We start from the raw sequence: 24499 nt of genomic DNA, 5'->3' as shown, positions 1-24499 counted from the left end.
ATCTTATGTCCTTTTATTCTTGTTTTTATCGTTATACTCTGCGTTCAGGGCATTTGGAGTGCAAGGCGTTTGGCCTTCAATGCAGATAGAAAATAATAGATGACCGCTAATACATTAGACCAACCATAGCGTACTGATCCTGTAAGTGGCGTCCTTGCTCTGCCGAGGGGACCTTTACTGATGTGTGTTGCGTAAGGTTCGATCACAATTTAAAATCCGCATTAGACCGATCCAAATTGGTGTGTCCGGTGGCAGGTTCCTTGGCAACAAGATCCACAAGCCCTGCCTTCAGTTGTCCGGACTTATCTGAACAAAGCTCATAGACTGTGGACAGGTTGAAAATCAAACTACCAAAGGACTGCCCTCCACGCACCAATGATTCCAGAGTCTCACGGGCCTGTAGCCGTTAGCCTTCTGCCAATTTGTCAACCATAGCAAGGACAACAGTACCTCATTTAGTCGCCCTGTGTATAATAGGCATACTGCCATGTTTTGGGATATCATGGCTGCATCGGTTTCCTTGGGACTATTCTCTAGAAGGGCTTGCCATTCTGCCACTGCATCATCGTAGCGGCCCTCAGCCATACTCAGAAGTGGCTTGAATATACTGGTTCCTCCCGGTCCATCAGAGATTTGCTTTGCTGTATCAATATCGCCTATCAAAAGGAGAAGAAGCGCCTTTCTCAGCTTGTGGGTATCATCTGATCCTAATGTTTGCAGAGATCTCCTCGCTGCACTGAGATCACCCATTTCAATTAATGCATTTACACATCGAATGCCAAGGTCCGAGAGTCTTTCTTTCCATACGCTTCGTTCCGCTGAAGTTAAGTCTGGCCGCATGATCTCTCTCCGTGCCTCTAGCCCGATCTCGTATAGCCCACCAATGCCCCTGCGTGGATCACCGAATCCAATACTTTGCAGCCTGACTGCGAGAACACGTAGTGGCCACGGTACGATATGACGGGGATAACTAGGCTGTTTTCGTTCGTTTTCGGTATCTGGTCCCTCGGAGACCTGATCCACATAGTAAAAAGTAGAGCTCAAGTCTTCTAGTGCTTTTGATTCTTGTGCTGCAATGATCGTATTCCCAGACAGTTCCAGGCATGCTAATCGTGTGTAGAAAAGTGAGAAAATCACCTTGACGTTAGTGGACGAGAGGAGAGATGAGGTTAAAATCGTTGCCGAGAGATAAGCTGCGAGCAAGAAGTGACCTTCAGCCAGTAGCCTTTCAAGGGTACTGAGGCAGGAAGATAGTGACTCTTCTGAGGTAAGCCCAACGAACTCAGACCGCAAGGCATGCGGAATATCAACTTGCGAGAGGGAATGATAGACGTCGTATCGGAGGAGGAACGAGAGATCCTTCCCTAAGGTTTGTGGTAAATCATCCGGTGCTAATGGATCTAACTCGGTGAATGAAGTGCCGGTGTAGCTAACGACATTGGCTGTACTTTGGATCCGGTATGTCCCCTTTGCATTCGGTGGGCTGACCGAGATCAGCATGGTTCTTTAGGAAGCATCCTAATGTAGCTTACTAATTCGGATCATCTAGTGGGCCTTTGGTAGAGCTACGGGGCCGTGATGCTGAGAAAGTCAGTCAACAAGAATGATATTGTAACTTATTGGTGGATTGTTCTTACATCTGGAGATATTGCGGCTGTGTTTGGAAGCGGTAGAGTCCATATTTGCAACGGGTTTTAGATGTCCAGTTTGGTGAGAAGCTAACACAGATCCTATAATTCCTGATCCATCGAATGGGTTCAGTTAAAGGAGCGTAAGAGCTGATTACAGTCCCAAGTACTACCTTAATAGTAGGGGATAGGACAATTGCTAGTAGTTATTGGTGATAACGGCAAATCTATATGGGGCCCTAAATTCTGCCACGGGCGGTGAAGTGATCGGCCTGATCTGGCAAGTTGGCCCATAGTACATGTCTAGTAACTATCCACTAGCCACAGCTTACACTCCAGCGACCACGAGCTTCTACAACCCTAACACCAGCCAGCCAAGTATTCTTTCGACCTAAAGTGACGACAACCAGACGCTTGACTTATTACCACACGCCCTTTCGTTCCCCCATCTTTGATCATGACGCTCGCTGAGGAATTCCGCTCGAGAAACTTCAGTATGGACCCCAGTGTTTACTACTTGTCGATCGCAATGAACGGTAAAGATAGCTAACAACTACTCATCTAGGTATCTACGGACAATGGTTTGTAACCTATTCTTTACACTTTTACCCGTGCCTTACTGCCCTTCAGTTGATTGCGCTCCCTTCGCAAAACAAAGTGAAACAAACGATGGCTGCCTGGGCCTTCCAACGGCTGTGCTTGGCGCTTGTTTGAACCGCGACAATGGATAGCTGGAGGTGACAGCAACTCGTACCTCACAGCTTCTATGATAAACCTTTGAACAACGGATCGGGTTTGCTATGTATAAATGCTGACTCGTTTCTGACTAGGACGGGAGTGGTGTGCATTGTCCTCTGCATCGCCCTCGGCATTGCCAACATCTTTTCTTTTAACGCGGTCCGCATCGTCTTTAGCATCATTTGCCTGTAAGCTTCGTCTCCCGAGAACTCCAAAGTGACAGAAGCTCATGTGCGCAGTGTTTCCGGATTTATTCTCGTCTTCATCGAGGTGCCCTTTCTGCTCAGAATATGCCCTACCTCCGAAAAGTTCGACACCTTTATTCGACGTTTCACTACTAATTGGATGCGCGCCGCCATGTACGCCATTATGAGTGCTCTGCAGTGGGTCAGTCTTGTCTCCGGTGCGTCGAGCTTGATCGCAGCAGCTGTTCTTCTCCTTCTCGCATCTCTCTTCTATGCTTTGGCGGGCTTGAAGAGCCAGGAGTTTGTTGGAAGCAAGACATTGGGTGGTCAAGGGATTGCGCAAATGATTGTCTGAGAGATGCCAATATGAAAAGTGGCAGACGATGCCTTGAGGTATGTTCGGCCCCTAGATAGCTCGTCTCAACACACTTGTGCCGACTAGCAACGCTCTTGGTGCTGACGGTAATACCTTACAAGGGATAATAACCAGGCCGAGGAAATGGGTAAATAAAACAGGAGCCGCGCGGGGTATGGGAGGAAAGTGTTTGTGTTGAATGTGCCATGATCACGAATTGATATCGTCCTCGACGACGCTACTAACCGGTCTTTTGTACTTTTATTTTTATATTGGGTGGGTAAGAAGAGAAGAAAAGGGAAAAAAAAGAGAAAAGGAAGGGAAAGGGGAAGAAAAAAAATATTAAACTACCACAACTTCTTATGAGGTTTTAGTCGTGTGTGTTTTGGAAGTGAATTTGGTCGAGTTGCCTTCGCGCTGTACTGATTGAGGGTGCTTTTCGTTGCTTTGTCGTTTTATTTTTGCCTTTATTATGCCTGCTGATCATCCTGCTGCCTTACATCACGCTTTAGACGAGTCCTGTATCCTTACAAGTATACCTAGCGAGAATACCCTTTTAGCATCCTGGCGATGAATGAAATGATATGAAGGGGTGAAGGTTAATTGTCGCGGTTCCATGAATTCAGTTAGGTAGAGAGATGATCAGGGAAATTGAATATGTTTATATTGAAAACTGTTAGAAGAGATCGTCTCAACCTGTGCGGTGCTACTCTCAGTATAGCAGTACATGTGCTAAAACCACACCCAATAGTGGTACAGGGATCTATTAACGGATCTGGGTTTGTGGTGCATTAGGTCTGTGTTAGGCCCTGCAGGTCGTTCTTTTCTATAAACACTTAGGATATTGCCATGTGATCTGAAATGATCCCAAAGTCGCAAATCTATCCAGTAAACCAATAGGGCAAAGTATGCTTCACCCGTGGTTCTTCTAATCGGATACAGTTAGTTAGTACCTAGTAGGTAGATTCTCTAGTTATGTGGACTAATCCTTATCAAGGAGCAGTGAAGGAAATTATTCAGTATTGTAAAAACAATAAATTACATACATACATACAAAGGAAGTCTCTACGTCATTAGTATTACCCCTCCTTAGACTCGTTTGCCGCGCGTAAGGGGATCTGAGGTATCACTAGTACTACTTCCAGACCTGGGGAGTACATGCGTCTCACTAGCTGCTACATAAATTCTCCCGTAGCAAGTAAGGTGAGCTTCTTCCCATGGATCAGGCTGGGTCCCAATACAGTACGTATATGATGTGTATTTGGGAGACTGTACCTGTTGACCCCAAGGGAATAACACGACATTCAATTATCATGCTACATATCCTTCGGTCGAAGGACGTTGATGCGGATAAGAGTTCCAAAGTAGGGCTGATCGGAAAAGGAGGGGGGAGTAAGGCATACCTAGTCTATTAGGCAGAATCGATACTGCTGTGGCAGATGATTGTTCCCGAGGTGTTGCGTCAATCGCCGGGGATCCGATTGGACTTTTATTTTCCCTGCCAATGTTAGGAATCTGATATGGTCGTCTAGTGAATTGCGTGTCCGTGTTGACACATCCGCCTAGATCCTAGGCTTCTCCGTCTAATATCATATGGACCCCTCGGTAATATTATGCGCTGCGTAACTGGATTGATTTATCTGCCTTCTGGTATGGATAAGGTATCTAACTGTAGGAATACCTAGCTATGTAGAATCCTTTGGATTGCATGCGAATAAGGTTTACTTGAGTCTGTTGCTTTTAAAATGGAATTGATACGCTGTAAAGGTAGACAAATCAGCAAAGTCCAATGCTATGATATGCTACTGTACAGCTTCTAGGCTACATACGATCAAGACATATCATCAGCCATGTCCTAGTATACTGTATCCTTCGATACTGGTAAAGAAGGTCCCACTTTGTGGCGATTATCGAGTTTTCAGTACTGTGTAGATATAAGACGATCGATTAGTGCGATAGGGTCAGAATGACGAGACCAGATTAAGGCTGAAAGTTGTGTAGTGTGGACCCTCCATGAGTGTAACGGAGGACATCCCCACAGTGGACCCGTTGAAAAAACTAGACTCCTTTCTGAAAGAGCAGTAGGACCTCCCGGATGAGGAACAAACCAAACTCAGAAATGTGGATTGTTGGGGGTTTGAATTTCTGTTCAAAGATGCTCAAGAGGACCCTCGAATGACAGCATAGTGCAGATGAGATACCCTTTATGAGGACTCCGCTGCGTACTGGTGTTATACTCAGAAAGCCGTGCTGTCAAGCCCTGTATAAACACCACTGAGTGATAGATAATGCAGAGTGGAGGTACCCTCTCACCGCCTCGGGCAAGGGAGATACAGGCAACCTCTACTAGTAGGTACTAGGTAGTATGAGTTGTACTCCGTAAGGGCCCGTCTCTAATCAGTCTATACACTAAGGGATGGTAGACGGATGTGGTCTATTCGAACACTTTATGTACTCTATATATTCTGTTCACTATCCTGATTCACGAAGCAGCCTATTTAGTATGCCTGTAGGTCTTTGGTACTATATATGCATCCTTGTATAACCCTAGACGTGGAGTCGATCAAGACCTGTAATCAAGACCATGTGAATTCATTGCACACAGCCACACGAGGGGTATTGCGACCACTCCCAGCAAGGGGAATTTTAATCATGTTGAAGCTGCTACACTGTACCTAAAACTGTTACCGGGTCCGTATCAAGCCCAGGGCCGTGGCGCTGTGGCTATTAATACGTTGAATGTGGATCCATGGTCTGGCCCCAAGATGTGCAACTATTTCAATCAAGGAGGAAGTTGTTGGAAATGTGGAGGGATTTTTGACGAAGAAGATCAAAGGAAATGAACAAAAAAACAGACGCTTGAGTAAGAGTCCAAATTTTTTTTCTATGGTACTGTCGAAACATGGATCACCCAAATCATCACCAAGATCTTTGGAGCATAAATATGAGTGATTTAAAAGTCGTTCACGGGAGTTCCTGATTCATGTAACGATTGTTCACTTGCAGCCACTAAAAATACTAAACTAAATACCAAAATACAGTTCACTGAACCTGCTAGGATGACACTGTCTAGAAGGTTGAACAATGCAAAAAATGCCTCATGCTATCCAAAAAAAAGAGGGAAAAAAATGATCGTGGCAGCTGCAGCATGCATCCATTATATCCGTTCCCCTCAGGAGCTTCAGCTCCTATTGGCAGATAACCCAGGAGATGAAGGATCAGTAGTAGGGAGGTATCACTGAATGTTACCTGCTTCATCAGATCACTTGCAAGGCCATCCCGCTATTCAGAATAGACTGAGTATTGTTATCTAGGACCGATAATGAAAAGGGATCCAATCTAAAAAGAAGAACAGAGAAACCAAAAGCGTAGAGAAATCACCAAAAAATAAAAGACCTTTAAAGCGGGAACCAAACTAAACCCCACGAGGAAGCAAGCTGAGTCTGTAATTGCAACGGACGATGCTCGTTGGCTCACAGCTCACACACGGTTACCGTACGGTTTCCGTACCATTCGGGGAGCAGCAGGATAGCGTCAGAGGACGTCACGCGACGGGGCGGTGGGCCGTGGCAGGAAGAAAGTGGTTAGACTGGATTTACGGCCACTTTGCGGCAAGAATGACTGGTACTCATACATCATCTCTGCTCCTGCTGCTTCTTCATATCCTTGGACTTTGCTTCTCCTCCCTTCCTCTCCATTTATCATCATTTTTGCTTGTGTATACTCTTCCTTGACCATTTCCTTCGTCAATAATCCCTGACTGGACAATCCTAATCTTCGTTCGACCTGTCAATTGCCTCTATTTCTTCATCCACAGGTAGCTCCACCACCTCTACCGTCCCCTTCTTCCTGTTATCACAACATTGGTGAGTAATTTCACTCAAACTCTGCTGTTAGCTTTCTCTCATTGCTGCACACTATTTCACCATCCTTGCCATGATCCACGGAGGAATGCGTGGCAGACTTCAGAGTTTTAGGTGGAGTAGCCAAGAATGCTATCACCTATCTTATCTGTTACGGTCTCAAATTACGACTTACTTTGAAGATGCCTCGCCTCCTCCCAATAGGATCTCTCTCGGTCTAAACTCTCCCATTTTCTCAGGGATCGGGGTTCGCAACAAAACTCTTTCCCTTCGCCGCTCTCAATTGGCTTTGAATTGGTCTAGAGCACAAGCTATCCTGCCAGCTGTAGCTTCACCTGCACCCAATTGCCCCTCTTCCCCCTGAAACCTCCCCTGTAATTTGAGAGGCCTTCTCAGTCTGGCATCGAATCGGACTAACATTATCCTCAGTATATCTTCTAGTCTACCCCTGTTCAGCTTCATAAGATCCATCCGTCATGACAACACAGCCTGCCCCCGCTATTCCCCCTCGACCGTCGAGGTCGCCTAACCAGCAGGGCCTTGCACCTACAGATGTGCCCAAAATCCCGCCACGTCCCACTCAGCGCTTCGACCGCTCCGTGTCTCCTTTACGAGACAGCTATGCACCGTCTCCTTTGAACGAGCCACCTAATGGCTCGAGTATGAGTCGCTCCGTTTCCCAAGACGTGCCGCAGCGACCCCCAAGTGTGACGATACCTTCACTTGGTGAAGAAGGTATTGAATACGAAGATTTGAATGTGGCAAATATATCTGAAAGCCGTCGGGAAAGTCAGCACCTAACTCCCGCAGAGATGAGGAACGTGGGCAGCGATCTGAAGCTCCATGCGCCAAGACCGTCTCTGCCTTCTTCCAGCGCCAAGGCCAAGGTGCAAGCCGTCACACGGACAGATTCTCGTCAGGCTGCGGCAGCAGGTCTTGGTGGAACGGTATCCCCTACTCCTGATGAGCACCATGAACGGCGTACCCGCTCGTTACAATCTAGAACAAGTTACTCGCGTGCGGACTCCTCAACGTCCTTTGATCGGCCGCTGTCTATGAACGGCGATGAACATGGAATCCCGGAGATAGGACAAAGGGTTCCAATGTACCCTAATGCGGGTGACGTTCAAGCCCCTTCGCCAAGTCCCTATGTTTTAGAACAGCAGTCAGGCCAGCGCTCTGGCCGCAGCCATAACCGAACCCGAAGTGGTCGTGAAGCTTCTCTTCCACCTGGAAGCTATGGGCTTCATGGTCATGGTATGCAGCCTAATGACAGGTTTGAGAAAGCCTGGTATGAAAAGCACCCAGAAGAATATGTCAAGGAAGAGCAGGGCCAATATGGCCCTGGCGTTGGGTCGCCGCGACCAGATTGGGCTATGAGTAGTGATGATTTGAACAAGATCGTTCGGGGATCTGCGGTGACCGGGAGTGGACTTGGTGAGTTGCTTTAAGAGGATGGGATCGACGAAAACGGCATGAGCTAATCATTAGATACACTCAGGTACGTCACCTGCAGTAGTTGGAACTCCAGAAGAGGAGGTTGGGTACATTGCCTCTGATGAGTACACTCATCGTCTACAATCGCCACCGCCTGAATCGCGCCGTGGCTCTCGTCTCGTTGCCGAGTCGTCCTTGCGCAAGGAAAGTCTACCTTCCGCCCAAGTCGAGGACCAGCAGGAAACTGCAGTCGCTAAAGAGACCAACCACAAGCCAGAAGAGCCAGGGGTAATCCACGTTGATGAGCCATATCACCATCTACATCATCCTGACGGCTTTGCCCAAACCCCAGGCCCGGAAGACCCTTCTCGCATGTCTGGGGAGGGTGATGTTGACGATGCTGAGCCTATTCTGGCAGCCGACGAGGTGCGCCCAGAATCTGCTTTCCAGCATCCTGCAGTGTCCCCCACATTTGGCAGAAGGGAAAGTACGGAGGTCGACAGGAGTCGCACGCCAAGCGTCAATCATAGTCGTTCGAACAGTAGATCTGCAAGCCATCACAACAGTCTTCCCACTCTGGCAAGGCTCAACTCACGCGACGAGCGGGAAGAGAGCCATACTCCTCTTGAGGATGTTGAAGAATACGAGCCCCTGTTCCCCGAAGACGACAACGAGGCGAAAAAGCCTGTTCCCACTGCCGAGCGCTTGAAACAACGTCCTGATATGCTCAAGCATCGGTTCCCTAGCCAAGACATCTGGGAGGATTCGCCGAATAGCTTACAACTACAGGCTACGGTGTCCACGCCGGATGTTCCTAAACATGAAAACTTTGAGACTCCGGAGCAAGAGTCATTCCGTAGAAGCCAAGCTAGCCGTGTCGATCCACACAAGGTTGCGTCGCAGATTTTGCAGTCAGAAGAACACCATAACGTGCAGTCTATCTCACGCCCGGACATTGCCAAGCAGCGTTTCCCTAGCAGGGATATATGGGAAGATGCCCCAGAAAGCCAAAAACTGGTAACCACAGTAGAACCGTCAGAAGGAGAGATTAAGAGCCCAGATGTGGGGACGAAACCTAACATTCCATCTCGGCCTCAGAAGCGTCCTCCAGTAGATGCTTCTACGAAGCCAGTCACCTCGCCTACTGAAAAACGGCAACCGCCTTCGATTCCTGACCGCCCTAAGCCCCAAGTTCCGACCCGGCCAGCGAAGCCTGTGTTCCCTGGGAATGGTGGAGAGTCTAAGGATACTACAGCAAAAGCGAAGCCAGCGGTGCCAGCACGCCCGGGAGGCAGCAAGATCGCAGCTTTGAAGGCAGGGTTCTTGTCAGACCTAAACTCACGTTTGCAGCTTGGCCCTCAAGCGCCGCCGAAGCCGCAAGAGAAGGTAGAAGAGGCCCCGGCAGAAAAAGCCCCTCTAAGTGATGCTCGCAAGGGAAGAGCTCGTGGCCCTGCACGGAGGAGGCCAGCCGCTGACAGTACGGGTGCAAAGTTGCCGACAATCCCAGAAGTCAGGATCACTGAAACTTGGAATGTCTGGCAGGTTGGTGAGGACGGTAATCTGATCGTCGGCAAGAAAAACTCGGTGGACCAAAAGAAAGTCGCCGCTCCTGATACGACATCCTCGGAGGACAGCACCATGGCTCCCCCGATAGCGAAGAATACTGCCGGAGAACCGGCTGATCCTCAGCCAACAGCATCTCCCGAAGAGGATCCTGCACCATCAAGTGGTTCAACCCCAGCCGAGACCCAGCCGACATTCACCGAGACGACTCACTCTGTAACGAGCTCTCCTGATGGTCAGGGTCCTACTGTAGTGCCTACGGCCAAGCAAGACGAGCCCGAGGTACCCTCTGAAGCAGTATCTACCGAAGTCGAAGCCGGCAAAAAGCCCAGCACTTCATCGGCTGAGTCAGGAGTAGAAGATATTGCAGAAGTTGCAGCTGCGACTGCCGATGGAAAGAGGCCCTCGGAGGGTGACTGAGGAAATATGCTCAAACCGTAGTCATTTTGCGTTGTCATTGTTCTCCTGTTTCTTTTTTTAAAGTTTTCCAGCCAGTAAAAGGCACACTACCTCCTGTGTAGCAGTCATAGAATTTACTGACCTAGTATTTTTTGCAAGTCCTTCATTGGACGTAAACCCACCCTGGGTTTGAGTACATCTTGTACCTTCCTCGGGCAATCTATGCCATAGTATACTAATCGTAGAAGTGAATTATATGGTTAATTACAATGTTACGAGTTTAAAGCAACTTCGACTTCCAATATATCATCTCATTTATATCCAATGTCACCCTAGAAACAAACGCTATATATGATCCAAACTTGACGTTGAGATGAGATTCCAAAGTAGATTCAAGCAAAAGATTGCTCAAGTGGCTTTTTATTGAGCCCGGCATAGGAAGAGAGGGGTAACAGAGAAGGGCACACAGCAAGGGTAACCAACATACCTCAAGCAAACCGGGGGATGTGGCTTTGCAATTTTAATCCTACTATTGCAGTATGAATTGAAACATGAACGTGTGCAATCACATCGGCATTGCATGCGAAGCAAAAGGAAAACAATTATATGGTGTGGACAGTGGATAGGACGGGGGTTGGTTTCTTTCTTCCTGCCTCCCCCTTCTTTTATAACTTGTTCTTTTATTGGGTATCATGCTATTGTTAGGGGCTTGGTATCATCTAATAGAAGGCAGAGGCTTCTCTCCCAAGACCTATGTTGGGAGATAATCAAAGCCCATTCAACTGGCTGGCAGATTCTTCAAATCGCCCTTTCCGTCTTTGATCCATTCTGGATCAATCAGACGCTCTCTTTCAGCGTAGAGCTGCTTGTAGGCACCTCGGATAGTTCCGTCACTGACATGCGCAACCTGGCTGATTTCTTTGGCGGTTTTGCCATGGCCCATTAAATACGAGGCCATGTAGATACAAGCCGCAACAATGGACAGAGGGGATCGCCCAGCCAGGTCTCCCATGGTTGTAACCCGATCAGATAGTGCCGAAGATACACTGGTAACTTGAAACGGCAAATCCAGTAGATTGCAGAAACGATTGCATAAATCGCTGGGCTTGGTGGATGTTGTGGCAGTGTAGGTGTCGTTGGGATCTACAACGCCACCATTTGACACAACAGCATTGTTCCTTTCAAGGTTTTGTGCTGTGAAAAACTTCTCCAAAGCCTTGTAGATACGCCCGATTTCCTTCCTCGACACTTTCGTGACGGCGAAAATCTCGGTGAAGGTACGAGGTACCTTACATTGACGGCAAGCAATAAAAATACATCCCGCAATGATCACATCTTGGGACTTGCCTTTGAAGGCCTTCGCGTCATCGACTATCTTGAAAAGGTACTTGGCTGTATCGGCCACGTTCTTCTGAATGCTGAAGCCATCGCACAAAGCTCCGATCTCTTTGTAAGCAGCAAGGAGAGATTTATTAGCTTTTTCACTCGACTGCTTGTTCTGAGCACGATACAGATCGCGAGCACGGCCCGAACCCCCACTAGCAATTTGAGTCTCCAGCTGGTCACCATTTAGAAGTGGGTTCGAGGCATCTCCAACACGAGATGGATCGTCGTTATTCTGGTCATCGTTGGAGAAAGTACGCCATTCGGAGTGCATGTCGATTTCTCGATCGGCGAGCACTAAGCCACAAGACCCGCATACGGTTTCGTGCGATCCAGGAAATTCCAGATTGGGTGGAACCTCCTTGCACTCCGGACAGACGAGATGATGCGACAGGTTCTTCTTCCACTGACCTGGTTCAGGTCTGGCTTGGGGCGGAACGGTAGCCATTTTGCGGGATTGTTTCACAGACTCGATACGTTCGCGTTGGCGTTTCGCTAACTTTTTGGCAGAAATGGGAAGATTATACCTGCGAGCACAAAAGCGAACGAAGAGTGGTGAATACAGATTGGCGACTGTATCCAGTTCAAGAAAAGGAAACAAATGGAAAAGAGAAACACTCGATCTCGAATGTACCAGAAAAGGAGAGAATGACAGGGGCGCAAATCGCGGACTATGTCTGAAAGTCACTTTCTGCGTCACTGCCTTCGTAACCACGTTAGCCTGGGGGCCCCCAACTGAAATTTAGGATAAATAGTTGAAAATCCACAGTCATGATTCTCTCCTAAATCTCAAAGGGACCAGATTCTAAATTAAATGCTATACCTTTCCAGGGGGTTCCAACAACACTCCTGATTTTGCAAGTAGTCCCTAGAGTAGAGCACCTTCGCAGACTGGAAGACAGGGTAGAGCGATCTCCTGCTTTGACGTCCTATAATTCTCGAAGCCTCGAAGCCAGGCTTGTCCGACCGCGATAAACCAGTCAAGGTCTCCGTGAGAAGTGTCTCACGAAAGAGGGTCGTGGAACCTGATAGGTAGCCGCTGCAACCGAGATCGTTCGATCGAGACGAGCAGAGCAGCGTCGAGTACCGAGCTCCTGGGGGTGGAGAGAGCCGTGGGAAGCGAAAGACGGTGATGCGACTTTCGTAGAGGCGTTGAAAAGAGGGAAAAGAAAGAGGGAGCAAGAGGCAAAGAGGTAACGGACTAAAGCTGTCAGCAGCCAGCGATGGAAGAGCCGCACGGCTGAGTCAGCCGCCAAGCCGATGTCTCCCGAAGAAACATCGAACTCCCAACATCGGATTCACGGACGAAAGTCATCACCTGTCTTCGCAAACCCACTCCAGGTTCCCCCTCATCTACCACCCCCGCCGCGATGATGTCCCAGTCTCTCAGAGCGTCTGTAAGTCTACAATACTTCTCTCTTTGCCCGTCACTTTTCCCCAACAGGAGGTTGTTGACCCTTCGGTAGCGCTCTCTCTTCGCCCGCGTCTCTCGGCAACAGGTTTCTTCGGCTTCTCGCCGCACTTTCCTGACCTCCGCTGTCCGTCAGGGTATGTGATCCCTTTTCTTTGACCGGTCAATTCGACTCGGAGAGACGACAGGCGAGATGCAATCGCTGTCTGCCATAGGCCAAAATCTGACACTGCACAGCCGACCCTGTTCAGGAGCTCTACCTCCGTGAACTCCGTGCCTTCAAGCCCTCCCCCGTCAAGCCCGGCGATGCCGAGGCTCACGTCCAGAAGTTCAGCGTTCCCGCTGCTCCCCAGTCTCCCGAGGAGGCCAACCTTGCCAATGAATTGAAGTCCTACGAGAGCCAGGAAGTTGAGGTTGAGGGCCAAGCCGCCGCCGGTGAGACTGCCCCCGTTGAGGAGAGCTGGTTTGAGGAGGATGAGGAAGAGGCCCCTGCTGCCCACTAGGTTTATCGTTTCTATGACAAGGTCTGGGAACGTCGGGGCCGAATGGCAATGGGATGAGGCCAGAATATACCTCCTGTTGTAGAGTCCTGAATGAACTTTGTAAATTAAACCTACGCGGAGCATATGAAATTTTTCTTTTTCTTTATAAAACGCCTTGATCATCTTATCTTCCCTTCTCATTACTATACCGATGGTCTCTTTTTAACCCTATTTTCCCTTAGCTTGTGCATGTGTAGAGAAATTGATCTGGACGATAGCCTCAGGACACCAAGCCGACCGTGTGACCAGGATGTAATGTTACGTGCAGGTATCCAATGGCACCTTCAAAGTTTGACTGATAATGCGTTGAAAATCACAGTGTTGAACACGCAACTATGACTGAAAACAAGATATCGCTCGGTCAATACTAGGGCATTTTGCATTGTGCAACTTGTGAAGAGCCAACCAGCCAGGCACCAAGGGCCATGGCTGACAGGCTATGAGTGATCGCGTCTGAGTGTTCGGCCTATCTGGAGTACCTCGCCTCTCTATTCTATATATAAAATCTACCTTTTTCTTCCTAAAGGGGATATTGCCGAGCATGTCCTGCAAACATCGATCAATAACGTGTTCGATGCTAGGAAGGAGGAAAGATATCGCACTTGGGTTACAGCTCGTTAAACGCAGGGGGTGTGTCTATTGCGTTGGGAAGAGCTTCCAGCTGGATGGAGGAAAGCGAGATATGACACCTCCGCATCGCATCGCGTCAGACCGCCAGACGCTCCATTGTTCTTCTCCAGCCTTCTCCTTGGTTCCCTTTTATGTGTCCGGATCGATCTGGCGGACAGGTGTATAATCACCTAGGACCCGACGACGGTGGGCTCGGTAGTCTATCCCTCAAGGGATAGGTTCAGATTGCGTGCACACAGCTGAGTCGATCAGTTGAAGTGGGACTAGTTGATATCAAGGCCAGGACTATCTACGGGGTCCGAGAAAAAGGCTTTCGGAGTAAAGGATTACGGAGGTGCCGAGAGATCGCCAGATTTTCATAAGTTGTTGGTCGGACAATGACATAAAGAATGACCCTCGTATGGGACAAAATGGAATGCGGCGGTTGTTCTTCCAGCCAAAGGTTGCACAACTGTGATTAGTTGTACAACGATCCAGGAGCAATCATAAGCGATTTGCTACAGGAGAGTTTCATAATTCTCTTATCCTTCAATAGTTCTTACTTCATTAACTTTAGTAACCCAGTTAGAGATCTGGCAGCTACATGAAGGAAAGAAAAGTAAAACAAAAAAGGTGGGCCTAGTATCCTCTGCTTCGTATAAGCAGATGTACTCATGGTATAGTATACCTGCATGTACAGTCATGTATCTTACAAGAATGATAGATCAGAAAGCCGACGGTCACGATACGGAAGAAAAGAAGATATTTTGTCAGACAAAGACAGTACTCTTATCATCTGTCAATAATGGGGTTGCTACTTCATAATGTCTTCCTCCCCCCCCTTTTCTTGTGTACATTGTATAACAATGATGGGTAAGTCAAATTCGCACCCTGATAGTCTTGGTAAAGGGGCTTTATCGTTTGAGAAGGGAAGGAGAAAAAATAGGGTTTGTTCTAATTCGACTCCACATGGTCTCAATAGAAGAACCGCTTATTCCGTAAGAAGATGCCAATAGAAGGTTGACGGACAACGCAATCTGCTTTTTCTGCAAGTCTTCGCTGGACGTGCAGCCACAGCTGGAACACATGTTGATTCTCGGCGGTATTGTATGGTCACTCCATTACCTTGAAGCTGTATGGAAACCTGAGGTGCTACTAGTACGTTCTTCCTCAACAGTGCGTTAAGAAGCCGATCAAAGGTGATCTAATTTACCGATCTTCCTCCTCCGGTATCTACGTAGAAAACCGAGAGTTCATCCCTCTATAGACTGCTCCTCATGGTTTGCTCTGTTAGTATGTTATAAATATAGATAGTAAGATGGACTATTCAATGTTACCTACAGCCTTGCAGATGAGGCTTAGACCATAACCATGGCACGACTAAACACAATCACGATGGGAAAAAGAAAATGGAAAAAAGAAAGAAAAAGGTCCAGCTAACAATAGGATTTGATTTTGTTCTAACTGAAACCGTGGGTCGGGTCACTCAGATTCCGAGCGTACCTGTACCAAACTGGGAAGTGCTGTTGTAACTTCCGTCTGAACAATACCTGGCAGTACGAATCTCTACATACATACATACACATACACCGTGCATACATACCGACGTGGATGCATACGTACTCGGACATGTATGTACGACCGACAACCGTGGGAGAAAATCAAAGAAAAGATTTGAAAATTTAAAGATTTCAATTATTAACCAAAATATCAAGAGTGAAAAAGAATGTCGGGTGTCTGCTATCAAGGACCAAATTGAGGGAGCCGTGTTTGCTAAGAGGCTTGGTATTTTTTCGCACGAAACTCGGTCCCTGGATCTGAATACGGGAGGGGAACCTAAGTAATAAATGGTTCCATTAGTATTCCATTAATTCTTTCCTGCGGCTCCGTTCTCCTTCTTGCGCCCCGTCATTCTTGTTTGCCTCCCTTTTCCTTCTTTCGTCCTCCCAGTATTTCTTTTTTCTTTTACTTTTCTTTGAATACTATAGAAAGGGAAAAAGAGGGGAGGAGAATCAACAATTGTGACTTGACCCTTCCCACTTTGTCATTCATTTCATACATAAAAAACAGACATCTTTCCCAAATCGATTCTCCGCTCTTCTCCAACTCTACATTCGGAATTTCTACCGTCCGTCGATCAGCCGCCCGCGTCCTTCTCCATTCGTTGCAATATTGGCTAACGAGGGACCCTAGTCACATACGCTGTGAACCCCCCTCCAAGTACTGCGCAATCTAGATTTCTAGGGAAATTGTCACCTTCCATTCCTTCGGTGGACTTACGCCTCATTCGCTCGACAGGGTCATCTGCAATACTTCTGCCTACTGGCCGACTTGTACCATTTACAGCAGCACTGCGATACCGTCGAGTCCTTCCGCACCTCGATTGCGACATCTCCATTTCGATGCGATTCACGGATGCTTTCTCGCACATGGTCTGATACCCTTTGACGTGGATCTACAGTATATGGAGGAGCTGGTCTCCCGCGCCAACAGCAGCTACGATCCACTCCCAGCTGGGGGAGATGTACATCTCTCCAGGGTTCTCCCTTTTCGTGGATCTCTAGTCACCATTGGCTACTTTTGACCATGTCTCCTCCTTCTAGCGATATTCTAAAAAGTCATCGAGATGGTGAACATACGTCGCTGCCGCACTCGGCCAGTTATAACCACCTTCCAGATCTTGTCGCCTCGGAATCTACTTCTCCCACCCTCCGCAGGACGTTTTCAGACCTGACCTATCCGAAGGACTCTACGTCCCCATCGCCCTCCAAGGAGGACGTTGCGGCGGGGAAGGACATTCTACGACGAACTTCTCTTCGGTCCAAGGAGAAATCGACCATTACTGTCTCTCGGTTTAGTGTTTCCACTGAGGATGTGGCCGATTCTCCTAGCGCAGAGCTCTCTGGGGCTCCCCCAAAAGTCCCAGAGTCGACGAAAGTACCGGAGACAAAAGCTCCGGAGCCTGTCGCACGCCCCTCTAAAGCCCGCTCGATGTCCGGAAGATTGGTCAACCTTGCCCGCAAGCCGTGGATGTCAAACTCTCCTACTAGATCCCCCTCTCCGTCCGCTAAGGGCTCCGGGGGGCGGTCATCACGTACGGAGGAACAATCTCCATCAAGCTCGCCAGCGCCCCAATCCAAAAACCTCACGTCGCTAGATACAGTGACGGAATCGGATACAGGTGTTCCTTCGCGCAGGCGGACAATCCTGAACAAACGGCCTCGGCGGCCGATGGTAGCGGTTGTAACACAAAGCCAAGCAGATAGTCCCACTACCCCCAATAGCAATACTCCGTCACCTTTCACGCTAACGGCTAAGAACTCGCTGGAAAAGCTTACATCGTCGTTCAATGTCACAACGCCGGTTCTTCCCCCAATGCCTAAGACAGCGGTTGCTTCTAGTGGCATAGATTTCGCACGCAAGAAGGATGAACTCTGGGGGGTCTTCCGTGGTCTCGAGGCCGATTTCCAAAAGTGAGTGTTGGTGGGATGCTGGCCAAGAGGGAACTCGAAGAAGTCCAGGTGACTAACTATCCCCAGATTTCAATCCAAGTCTAGTGCCCTGAAGGCCAATGTCATTCGCTCTGCCCTTCTTCCTTTTCTCAACCGCAATCATTCTCACCCGTCTTATAAATCGCTCAGGCCAGAAGACCTGGACCGCCGAATTAACATCCTTAACAAGTGGTGGATAGGATTATTGGAGATGCTCAATGGGAAGCACAATCAATCTATATCTGGAACTGATAGGCCGGTCTATCTGGAGGCAGTTGTTGGCATCATGACTCGGCCTGAATGGAGGATCCCTTTCCCTTCGCCGCCGTCCGATCGAAATTCACCGAAACCTCTACAGCACGCGTCAACTTCAATCTCGGAAAGTTCGGATGGCTCGTCAAGCTCGGATTTCCTCGTTGAATCGATTCACCATAATATAAGGAACATTTTCACGCAAAATTTACTATCCCAGATGGCTTTCGTAGTAGAACGAATGTCTATGAGACACGCTCCGGCCAGCTTGGTAGCTTTTTGCGGAAAGGCATGTGCCTATGCGTTCTTCTTCTGCCCAGGAGTGGCAGATATCCTTGTTCGCCTGTGGAACACGCCGCCAAACATCTTCCGACGGGTTCTTGTCCAATCGAATGTTGACAGCAGTATCGGCTCGCGCGCATTCACCCAGGACTTGGCCCTGAACTTCCCGATGGCTCTTCGCTCGTTATCTTTCCATGGCCACACGCCATTAGTTCGCTATCTCCGCCGAAAGCCCGATGTTCCTCTAAGCACGGCTCAGATTCGGTGGCAGAGCCCTTGGGTTTCACGATGGAGCGGTCGTGATAGCGATCTTTTCTTCGTCTTCGTCAAATATATACACATCCTCTACGCCGATGCGTTACCTACCGATATTGAGAAAGAAAAGCGGATTTTGGCGCCAGGCTTGTTGCCAATCCATGCACAGCTCCTTGTTGTGCTGGAGGACACACTCTATAAACAGTCAGTCCCGCAGGCGCCGCCAAACTCACACACTGCTGCTGCGATTACGTTCGACGATTTCATCGAAGGTGCTGATGCAGCGGTCTCGGCTCTTCCTTTGGGGGCCGCGAACAGCCATCGATCGATGGCCGAGAATCGTCTGATTATCTTACTCCGAGATTTTCTTTCTGAATCTTCCATCGAGCCAAACCATGCTCGACTACTATATGCTGAGTCATTTTCCATGGTTATGAAAACCGCGGCTGGGAAAACCTCGCTGTTTGACCATAATGCTTGCTTTTTGCTTTGCGATTTTGTTGAAGAGGTCATGCCCATAATCACGCGATATTCCCAGTCTGTTAAGTCGGACTTATTCGATTGGAGATTCTGGCTCGAGGTTTGCGATCGGATGATGCAAAGCCATAACTCTCTTACTGAAGTTCGCGTGTTTTCGTTTCTCTTCTGCGTTTGGAGCACATGGACCGCATCGGAAGAGAGAAAAGCGAACCTTTGCTTACAGTTCCTCCTGAAAGAGTCGCTATTTTACCATTACTTCTGTCATTGGAGTCCTATGGTTCGTGCCTACTTTCATCGTCTTCTTTGTTGGAGGCTGGGTAGATTTAACGGCGACCCGTCGCCGCTTGACTCGTAAGTGCATAGTTACCACGAATATCTCCACCAATGGGAAACAAATGCTAATTAGGTATTTGTAGGACAATTTATGAGGTGCTTTGGAGCCGGTTACAGAGTCTTTGGGGTTATTATCTCGCTTTTCAATCAAAAGCCGAGGAGGAACTCACGGCACCGCTATCTTCAGCGCCCTGTACGCCAGCACCCGGACGCAGAATCATCATCATCCGATGTGACAATCACTTTTCCCCAGCTAGTCTTTTTGTCTCCTTTGACCGCGTTATCCCTGCGGCGCCACCCGAGCAGAGCGCGGCATCTGTAACCAGCAGCCCCTCAAAACCAGAATCTACTTCTTCTGAGACCCAGCCACCTCCTAAGAAGAGATGGAATATCCTGAAGGCTATGTTCAGTAGTTCTTCAAGATCGAACGGCGAGGCGTCTCCTTCCAGTAGCTCGGAGGAGTCATTGGACACGACTGGGTCTGATAGCACAGCATCTGCCGAGAAACGCTTGGATGAGTTTGCCCGACCGAATGATAGCTTCGGGGAACTCTCTCGACCCAAGACAGCACATCAACCTTACTCCTTCAAATTTTCACTGGAGTGGATGGATCGGCCCCAGTGGCCCAGCAAAAATAAGCGTCTTTTCACTCCCTGTCTACCTGTGGCAGCTCAGCTACACCTGCAGCTTCGAAGAACCGCAGACCCGGGTGAATCGGACACTGACCTAGAGGATGGGCCAGAAATGCACGATGCTCAGGAGACTTTGCCATCAGCCAATGAGACGAAGAATTCCACAAATACTACTCCGGTCCCTCAATCTGAGAAGGGCTGCAGTAAACCAGCCCCCCAAGTTGCAACGAGCCACCCACTTGTTGCGAGTAAGTACGTGGGCCGTGCTCTCGCGGAATGGGCGCAGATCGTCTCAGAATGTGACAGTTTCTTTGCTCGGAGACGCGATGAGGGCGTACCGTGCGATCGGATGGTGGAAACCCCAACGCTGGGCGTTGAAAGCTTCAGAAAATGAGCCAATGCAGCAGGCTGCCATAATAGCAATATGTCAATATGCTGGAGAGGGGTACCATGCAATATGTAAATATACCGCATCTTTTTTTCTTTTCTGCTGCATTTCTCCAACATTCCTCTTTTCCAGGTGCTGTTTTTCAATGAGGGTTTGGTGTTCGCTCGGTATAGCATGCGGAGTTGTTGTATAACAACGCTATGTAATATATCTATGAGATATTGGGTTCCTTTCTTTTGTATATAGTAGTGGACCCTTTTAAAATTTATAATGACTGAATAAAAGAGATATTCCAGGGAAGCAAAAATTCGGAGTGTTACAATCTGTATTTGCGCCATTCTTTAGTTTTCGCAAGGATGCTAACCTTGGGGCTGAGAGATATATGACTAGTGTGTAATCATACCAGACTGTTGGGCAAGATAGCAAGTGAAATGTTACGTATAGGAGGTAGCATCCCTATAAGAGAAGTGACATGCCGTTGAGAGTGATTTGAACACGTATTGATCTTGAAACCACGACTCCTCAGCTCCAAGTCAGAGGGAGTTCTGACTTTTGCCCATAAAGAAACACCGGATGGGGTAGTTAAATGGTCCCCCATCAGACCAAAGAAGTACATACAGTAAGATAATAACAAATGGAGGGAAAGATATGCAAGGAAAGCGGATATATGGCGCAGAGAAGGGTAAATGCCTACTAGACATAGCAGACCCAACAAGAAAGATCTTTTGATGAGCGTCAGTAGAGCTTATGGTTAGTGATAAAATGGCTTATTTCTCCACAAAGGTCAACAAGCAAGATAAGAACACGGATAGACATATACAAAAGTCGCTAAAATAAGCGGAAGGAAGTCTAAATTGTGTTTTAAATGCAAAAAAAGATTCACCGAACGTTCATATCGAAGAATAAGGAGAAGATGCCGAAGGATTGCGACGTTTTGTGAATGAGAAAGAAAAGGCGAGTCAGAATGGCTCAGTCATGCAAGAGTTTGTCACCTGCAGTGCGTAGGATGTCGGAAACTTGGTGAATCCACTCCTGAGTTAGTGTCCAATTGCGTGAATCGATACTGTCCCGAATGGCAGGGAAAAATGTCGCATCATATCCAGACCATAGCTGAGGCCCGAAAACGACGTGTTTAAATTGTGTACGGTTCGGCACCTGTTGAGCAATGGTTAGCTTGTATTTATTATCCCAAGATTCGAAGGGCTCCTTACGCCGCCATCTTTCCTATCATCCAGAAGATGGGTATCGAAGCGAGCCATTCGAGCATTGTGCTCCATCCGCTGAACTGCTATCACATTGTTCTCAAAGCCACTAGAGCCCAAAACTGTGTCATGCCAGACTCGGGCCCACTCTTGGAACTGCGCTGTATCATCTTTCAGCTTGGTTGCAGCATCATATAAAGGCTTGAATGTGACGGCAACCTCACGCCTGCTGTGGTCACTGGAAGAGCCGTGGGTAATCGGAACATCCTGGGACTTGGCGTACTTCTCCAAGTCAATAACATACGAAGCAATACGGTCGGCATATACTTCCAAATCAAAGGGAAGGACCGGAGTGTCCGCGAACTGAAGAATGAGCAGGCCCCAGAATTGGGCCAGAGCTTTGTGATACTGAAACCCTGGGTCCCCAAACTGTACCATCCAGTCATAGTTCTCATAGCAACTGTGGTAGGGGTACGGTTCCCCAACAAATCCAAAATCCACGCTGGATGTTCCAGCGATATCTTGGAACGCTACATAATCGCTTCCAGAGCCGAGGGGCCCGAGCCTCTTCTGTTTCTTTTCCCAAATATCTTTCAGCGTCTCATTGGCTACCGGATCTGATATGCGTCCGAGAATCTGAGTAACAACACGTTCGAAAACCGGGCATCCCGAAGCTTCGAATTCGTTACCGCTAACGCCAACATCAACGTTCATATAAGCGTACGCATTGTCACGGAGTGCCTCCAGTTCTTTTTCCACGTGTTCTGTTGATCCGATGATGTTGTATTCTTCTGCATCCCAGCTGACAAACTCAACAGTACGGAGCGGGCGCCAGCCGAAGGTACGGAGCTCGCCAAAGACTCGCACAACCTCAAGGAAAACCGCAGTGCCGCTACCCGGATCTGCGCTTCCTAGACACCATGAATCTCGATGATTGCCGACAATGATCTTCTTTTCCGGTTGTTCTAGGCCGATGATTCTCCCGAGCACGTTGTAAATAGGCTGCCTTTCCTCCTCGTCCTGTATATTCATAAGGTTGACTTTGGGGGAGTTTTCGTCTCCGGTCCACCACTGGTCAGTATGAGGAACGCCACCAACCCATTTGGCAGGCACCTGAGAGCCATGACCCTTGATAACCTGCAAAAGCCTCTGGGCATCGCGCCAGGCGATAGGTATGCTAGGAATGCCAGTCAACCCTTGACTTTCCTCCGGCTTGAGCCTCTTCTTCTCATCCGGTGTGGAAGCAAAACCTGGGGAGAGAACATCTCCCACTACCCAAGACATCAGGCTCACGCCGCCTCTTTGAACACCGTCTTCCGGCATGAAGCGTCCATCCGGATAGGCTGGTCCTCGAACGAAGCCATCCTCGGAGGGATCTGAGTAGATGATGCACCCCGCTGCACCTGCTAATTCAGCGGCTTTGATTTTCAATGCACGATCAGACTCTGATCCGTAATACCGGACGAGTGCTATAGAGCCCTTCACAGTGACGCCTTGATCAACAAGGTATTGAAAGTCTTCCCGAGAACCATAATTGGCGTAGACAATTGGGCCAGTGACATTTCCCGATTTGGAATGCCCATAAAACACGGGCGTTTTCCCGTCATTTTCTTCAAGGCTAGCCTCCCAGGATAGATCGGGAGGGTCCACAATAGCGACTCTCCTTCCACCCTTTCTGGGATAGTTCAAATATACCTGGAACTCCTCCATCTCGATCTCATCTAAGCCTGCGGTCTTGAACTCCTGCTCCATCCATTCCGCCAGCACAAAACTTCCTTCAGTACCAGCCATATGAGGAAACTTAGTCACTCTTCTCAAATTCTCCGCAATATTCGTTTCGTTGACGTGACTTTGGACGAAATTCTCCACAGATGTCGCACTATAGGACTGGCCCATGATAAATCGCGAGTTCATGTTGAAGAGGTCTGATATAAAGAAGATATAGACAATGGTAACTACTAAGAAGAGTCCGAATAAGCGCAGCATAATCATGCACCCGTGCGTCTGCAGATTTGTACGAGCGCCATTAAGGTCAACGGTGAGGCGGAAGGTCGGTAGGAATCTAGGAAGGCGAATGGCGGATAGGGACCGTGTGAAATTACTGAACCGCTTGGAGAATCGAGAACCTAACAAACGGGAGCGTTGAGACGACTGTTGACCACCATCCTCCACATCCATCTGCGCTAATTCTCGCTGTAACTCTTCGAGTGAGCCCCTTTCCGAGCCGCCGCTCGCGGAGTCGAGGCCATCCAGGCTATCTCGAACAGACTCGACCGTAGGAGGGTGGTATCCATGAGGTGTGGGTCTGGGATCATCGCGGGAAGTGGCATCGTCGACATTGTGAAGCAAACCTTGCCTCTCGGAATCGTCGTGCGCTTCGGGACCGAGGTCAGATCGGGAGGAGCTTGGGCGGGCACCCACGGCCTCTTCGTAGGAGGGAATAGGGAGGGCTTCGTATTCGAACTTAGTGTCGTTGCCCATGATAGAGGATCTGGGGCTCCGGGGAGCCGTACGAGTTGGACCGGGTCACAGATACCGGACTAAGCGGGATCATGATCTGGATGGAAAAGGAGTGATAGTCGCAAACATGCTCCCAGATCCGAGAGAAGGCAGGAACGACTAAAAGAGAGGAATTTAGGCAAAAAAGGATTAAGAAAGGGAAAGAAGGGATTCAGGGACCGGGAGGGGTGGGAGGTCCACGGGGAAGAAAAGGAGAGAGGGAAAGAGAGAGAGCGATAATTAGTAAATGATAGATAGAGAGTTTGAGGCGTCGTCCGTTGTCCTTTCCCCAGAATGTCAGTCGAAAGCGTGGCGCAGGCGAGACGAGAACGAGACCCACGCTCGGCACTCCGATCTGTAAGCAGGCAGAAGGGTTTTGGACTTTTGATTGAACCGAAGGGTCGCACATGGTCAGAAATGGCTCTTGCAAATATCTCCCATGAACGTATCGAAAGAATTTATGAGACTTCACCGTATTCAAAATATCTCTTCGCAGGGAGAAGAGAGAGAGAGAAAAGATGGAAGAGAAGATTCACCTAAAGATCGTTCTAAGATACATACATATAGTACAT

General features: G+C 48.5%; 8 protein-coding genes across 8 annotated transcripts; 4 read left to right on the top strand and 4 right to left on the bottom strand.

Moving 5' to 3' along the window:
• Nucleotides 1–86: 86 nt before the first annotated feature.
• BDW43DRAFT_215098 (uncharacterized protein) lies at nucleotides 87–1819 on the bottom strand. Its single transcript, XM_032039315.1, has 4 exons — nucleotides 1638–1819; nucleotides 1533–1581; nucleotides 451–1483; nucleotides 87–397 (listed from the first exon to the last, which is right to left on the bottom strand). The coding sequence occupies exons 1-4, from the start codon at nucleotides 1678–1680 to the stop codon at nucleotides 203–205; spliced, it is 1320 nt and encodes a 439-aa protein (XP_031895436.1). The 5' UTR covers nucleotides 1681–1819; the 3' UTR covers nucleotides 87–202.
• Nucleotides 1820–1954: 135 nt separating this feature from the next.
• Nucleotides 1955–3578, top strand: BDW43DRAFT_291000 (Tvp18 family protein). The gene is made up of 4 exons (XM_032043562.1): nucleotides 1955–2122; nucleotides 2194–2209; nucleotides 2459–2554; nucleotides 2606–3578. The coding sequence occupies exons 1-4, from the start codon at nucleotides 2086–2088 to the stop codon at nucleotides 2904–2906; spliced, it is 450 nt and encodes a 149-aa protein (XP_031895435.1). The 5' UTR covers nucleotides 1955–2085; the 3' UTR covers nucleotides 2907–3578.
• A 3365-nt stretch (nucleotides 3579–6943) lies between these two features.
• Nucleotides 6944–10433, top strand: BDW43DRAFT_214991 (uncharacterized protein). Its single transcript, XM_032039314.1, has 2 exons — nucleotides 6944–8206; nucleotides 8271–10433. Exons 1-2 carry the CDS (start codon nucleotides 7246–7248, stop codon nucleotides 10187–10189), a joined length of 2880 nt encoding a protein of 959 aa, XP_031895434.1. The 5' UTR covers nucleotides 6944–7245; the 3' UTR covers nucleotides 10190–10433.
• A 513-nt stretch (nucleotides 10434–10946) lies between these two features.
• BDW43DRAFT_303813 (transcription factor SUA7) lies at nucleotides 10947–11999 on the bottom strand (the record flags this gene model as incomplete). The annotated part of the gene is made up of 1 exon (XM_032045482.1): nucleotides 10947–11999. The coding sequence occupies one exon, from the start codon at nucleotides 11997–11999 to the stop codon at nucleotides 10947–10949; it is 1053 nt and encodes a 350-aa protein (XP_031895433.1).
• A 922-nt stretch (nucleotides 12000–12921) lies between these two features.
• On the top strand, nucleotides 12922–13465 carry BDW43DRAFT_315812 (ATP synthase subunit H; the record flags this gene model as incomplete). The annotated part of the gene is made up of 3 exons (XM_032048147.1): nucleotides 12922–12948; nucleotides 13018–13099; nucleotides 13200–13465. The coding sequence occupies 3 exons, from the start codon at nucleotides 12922–12924 to the stop codon at nucleotides 13463–13465; spliced, it is 375 nt and encodes a 124-aa protein (XP_031895432.1).
• Nucleotides 13466–16006: 2541 nt separating this feature from the next.
• On the top strand, nucleotides 16007–20604 carry BDW43DRAFT_290983 (uncharacterized protein). The gene is made up of 4 exons (XM_032043561.1): nucleotides 16007–16241; nucleotides 16307–17586; nucleotides 17653–19224; nucleotides 19290–20604. The coding sequence occupies exons 2-4, from the start codon at nucleotides 16700–16702 to the stop codon at nucleotides 20230–20232; spliced, it is 3402 nt and encodes a 1133-aa protein (XP_031895431.1). The 5' UTR covers nucleotides 16007–16241; nucleotides 16307–16699; the 3' UTR covers nucleotides 20233–20604.
• Nucleotides 20534–24430, bottom strand: BDW43DRAFT_290977 (M28 family metallopeptidase). Its single transcript, XM_032043560.1, has 2 exons — nucleotides 21438–24430; nucleotides 20534–21381 (listed from the first exon to the last, which is right to left on the bottom strand). Exons 1-2 carry the CDS (start codon nucleotides 23907–23909, stop codon nucleotides 21196–21198), a joined length of 2658 nt encoding a protein of 885 aa, XP_031895430.1. The 5' UTR covers nucleotides 23910–24430; the 3' UTR covers nucleotides 20534–21195.
• On the bottom strand, nucleotides 24005–24430 carry BDW43DRAFT_214882 (uncharacterized protein). Its single transcript, XM_032039313.1, has one exon. The coding sequence runs from the start codon at nucleotides 24334–24336 to the stop codon at nucleotides 24100–24102; it is 237 nt and encodes a 78-aa protein (XP_031895429.1). The 5' UTR covers nucleotides 24337–24430; the 3' UTR covers nucleotides 24005–24099.
• Nucleotides 24431–24499: the final 69 nt, after the last annotated feature.

Source organism: Aspergillus alliaceus (assembly GCF_009176365.1).
Source record: "Aspergillus alliaceus strain CBS 536.65 unplaced genomic scaffold BDW43scaffold_63, whole genome shotgun sequence".
In the NCBI taxonomy this organism is placed as follows: Eukaryota; Fungi; Ascomycota; class Eurotiomycetes; order Eurotiales; family Aspergillaceae; genus Aspergillus; species Aspergillus alliaceus.
The sequence above is the reverse complement of the archived record's forward strand: the minus strand, read 5'-3'. Positions and strand labels throughout refer to the sequence as shown.

Bases quoted from the DNA above. Each gene is read 5' to 3' on its own strand.
- BDW43DRAFT_215098 (XM_032039315.1), bottom strand. From the start codon at position 1,680: ATGGACTCTACCGCTTCCAAACACAGCCGCAATATCTCCAGAT. The intron at 1,582-1,637 runs GTAAGAACAATC...TGACTTTCTCAG, and splicing joins CAGCCGCAATATCTCCAGAT to CATCACGGCCCCGTAGCTCT. The intron at 1,484-1,532 runs GTAAGCTACATT...GATCTCGGTCAG, and splicing joins CCACTAGATGATCCGAATTA to CCCACCGAATGCAAAGGGGA.
- BDW43DRAFT_290983 (XM_032043561.1), top strand. From the start codon at position 16,700: ATGTCTCCTCCTTCTAGCGATATTCTAAAAAGTCATCGAGATGGTGAA. The intron at 17,587-17,652 runs GTGAGTGTTGGT...AACTATCCCCAG, and splicing joins CTCGAGGCCGATTTCCAAAA to ATTTCAATCCAAGTCTAGTG. The intron at 19,225-19,289 runs GTAAGTGCATAG...AGGTATTTGTAG, and splicing joins GACCCGTCGCCGCTTGACTC to GACAATTTATGAGGTGCTTT.
- BDW43DRAFT_291000 (XM_032043562.1), top strand. From the start codon at position 2,086: ATGACGCTCGCTGAGGAATTCCGCTCGAGAAACTTCA. The intron at 2,555-2,605 runs GTAAGCTTCGTC...TCATGTGCGCAG, and splicing joins GTCTTTAGCATCATTTGCCT to TGTTTCCGGATTTATTCTCG.
- BDW43DRAFT_214882 (XM_032039313.1), bottom strand. From the start codon at position 24,336: ATGTGCGACCCTTCGGTTCAATCAAAAGTCCAAAACCCTTCTGCCTGC.
- BDW43DRAFT_290977 (XM_032043560.1), bottom strand. From the start codon at position 23,909: ATGGGCAACGACACTAAGTTCGAATACGAAGCCCTCCCTATTCCCTCC. The intron at 21,382-21,437 runs GTAAGGAGCCCT...ATTGCTCAACAG, and splicing joins ATGATAGGAAAGATGGCGGC to GTGCCGAACCGTACACAATT.
- BDW43DRAFT_214991 (XM_032039314.1), top strand. From the start codon at position 7,246: ATGACAACACAGCCTGCCCCCGCTATTCCCCCTCGACCGTCGAGGTCG. The intron at 8,207-8,270 runs GTGAGTTGCTTT...AGATACACTCAG, and splicing joins GGTGACCGGGAGTGGACTTG to GTACGTCACCTGCAGTAGTT.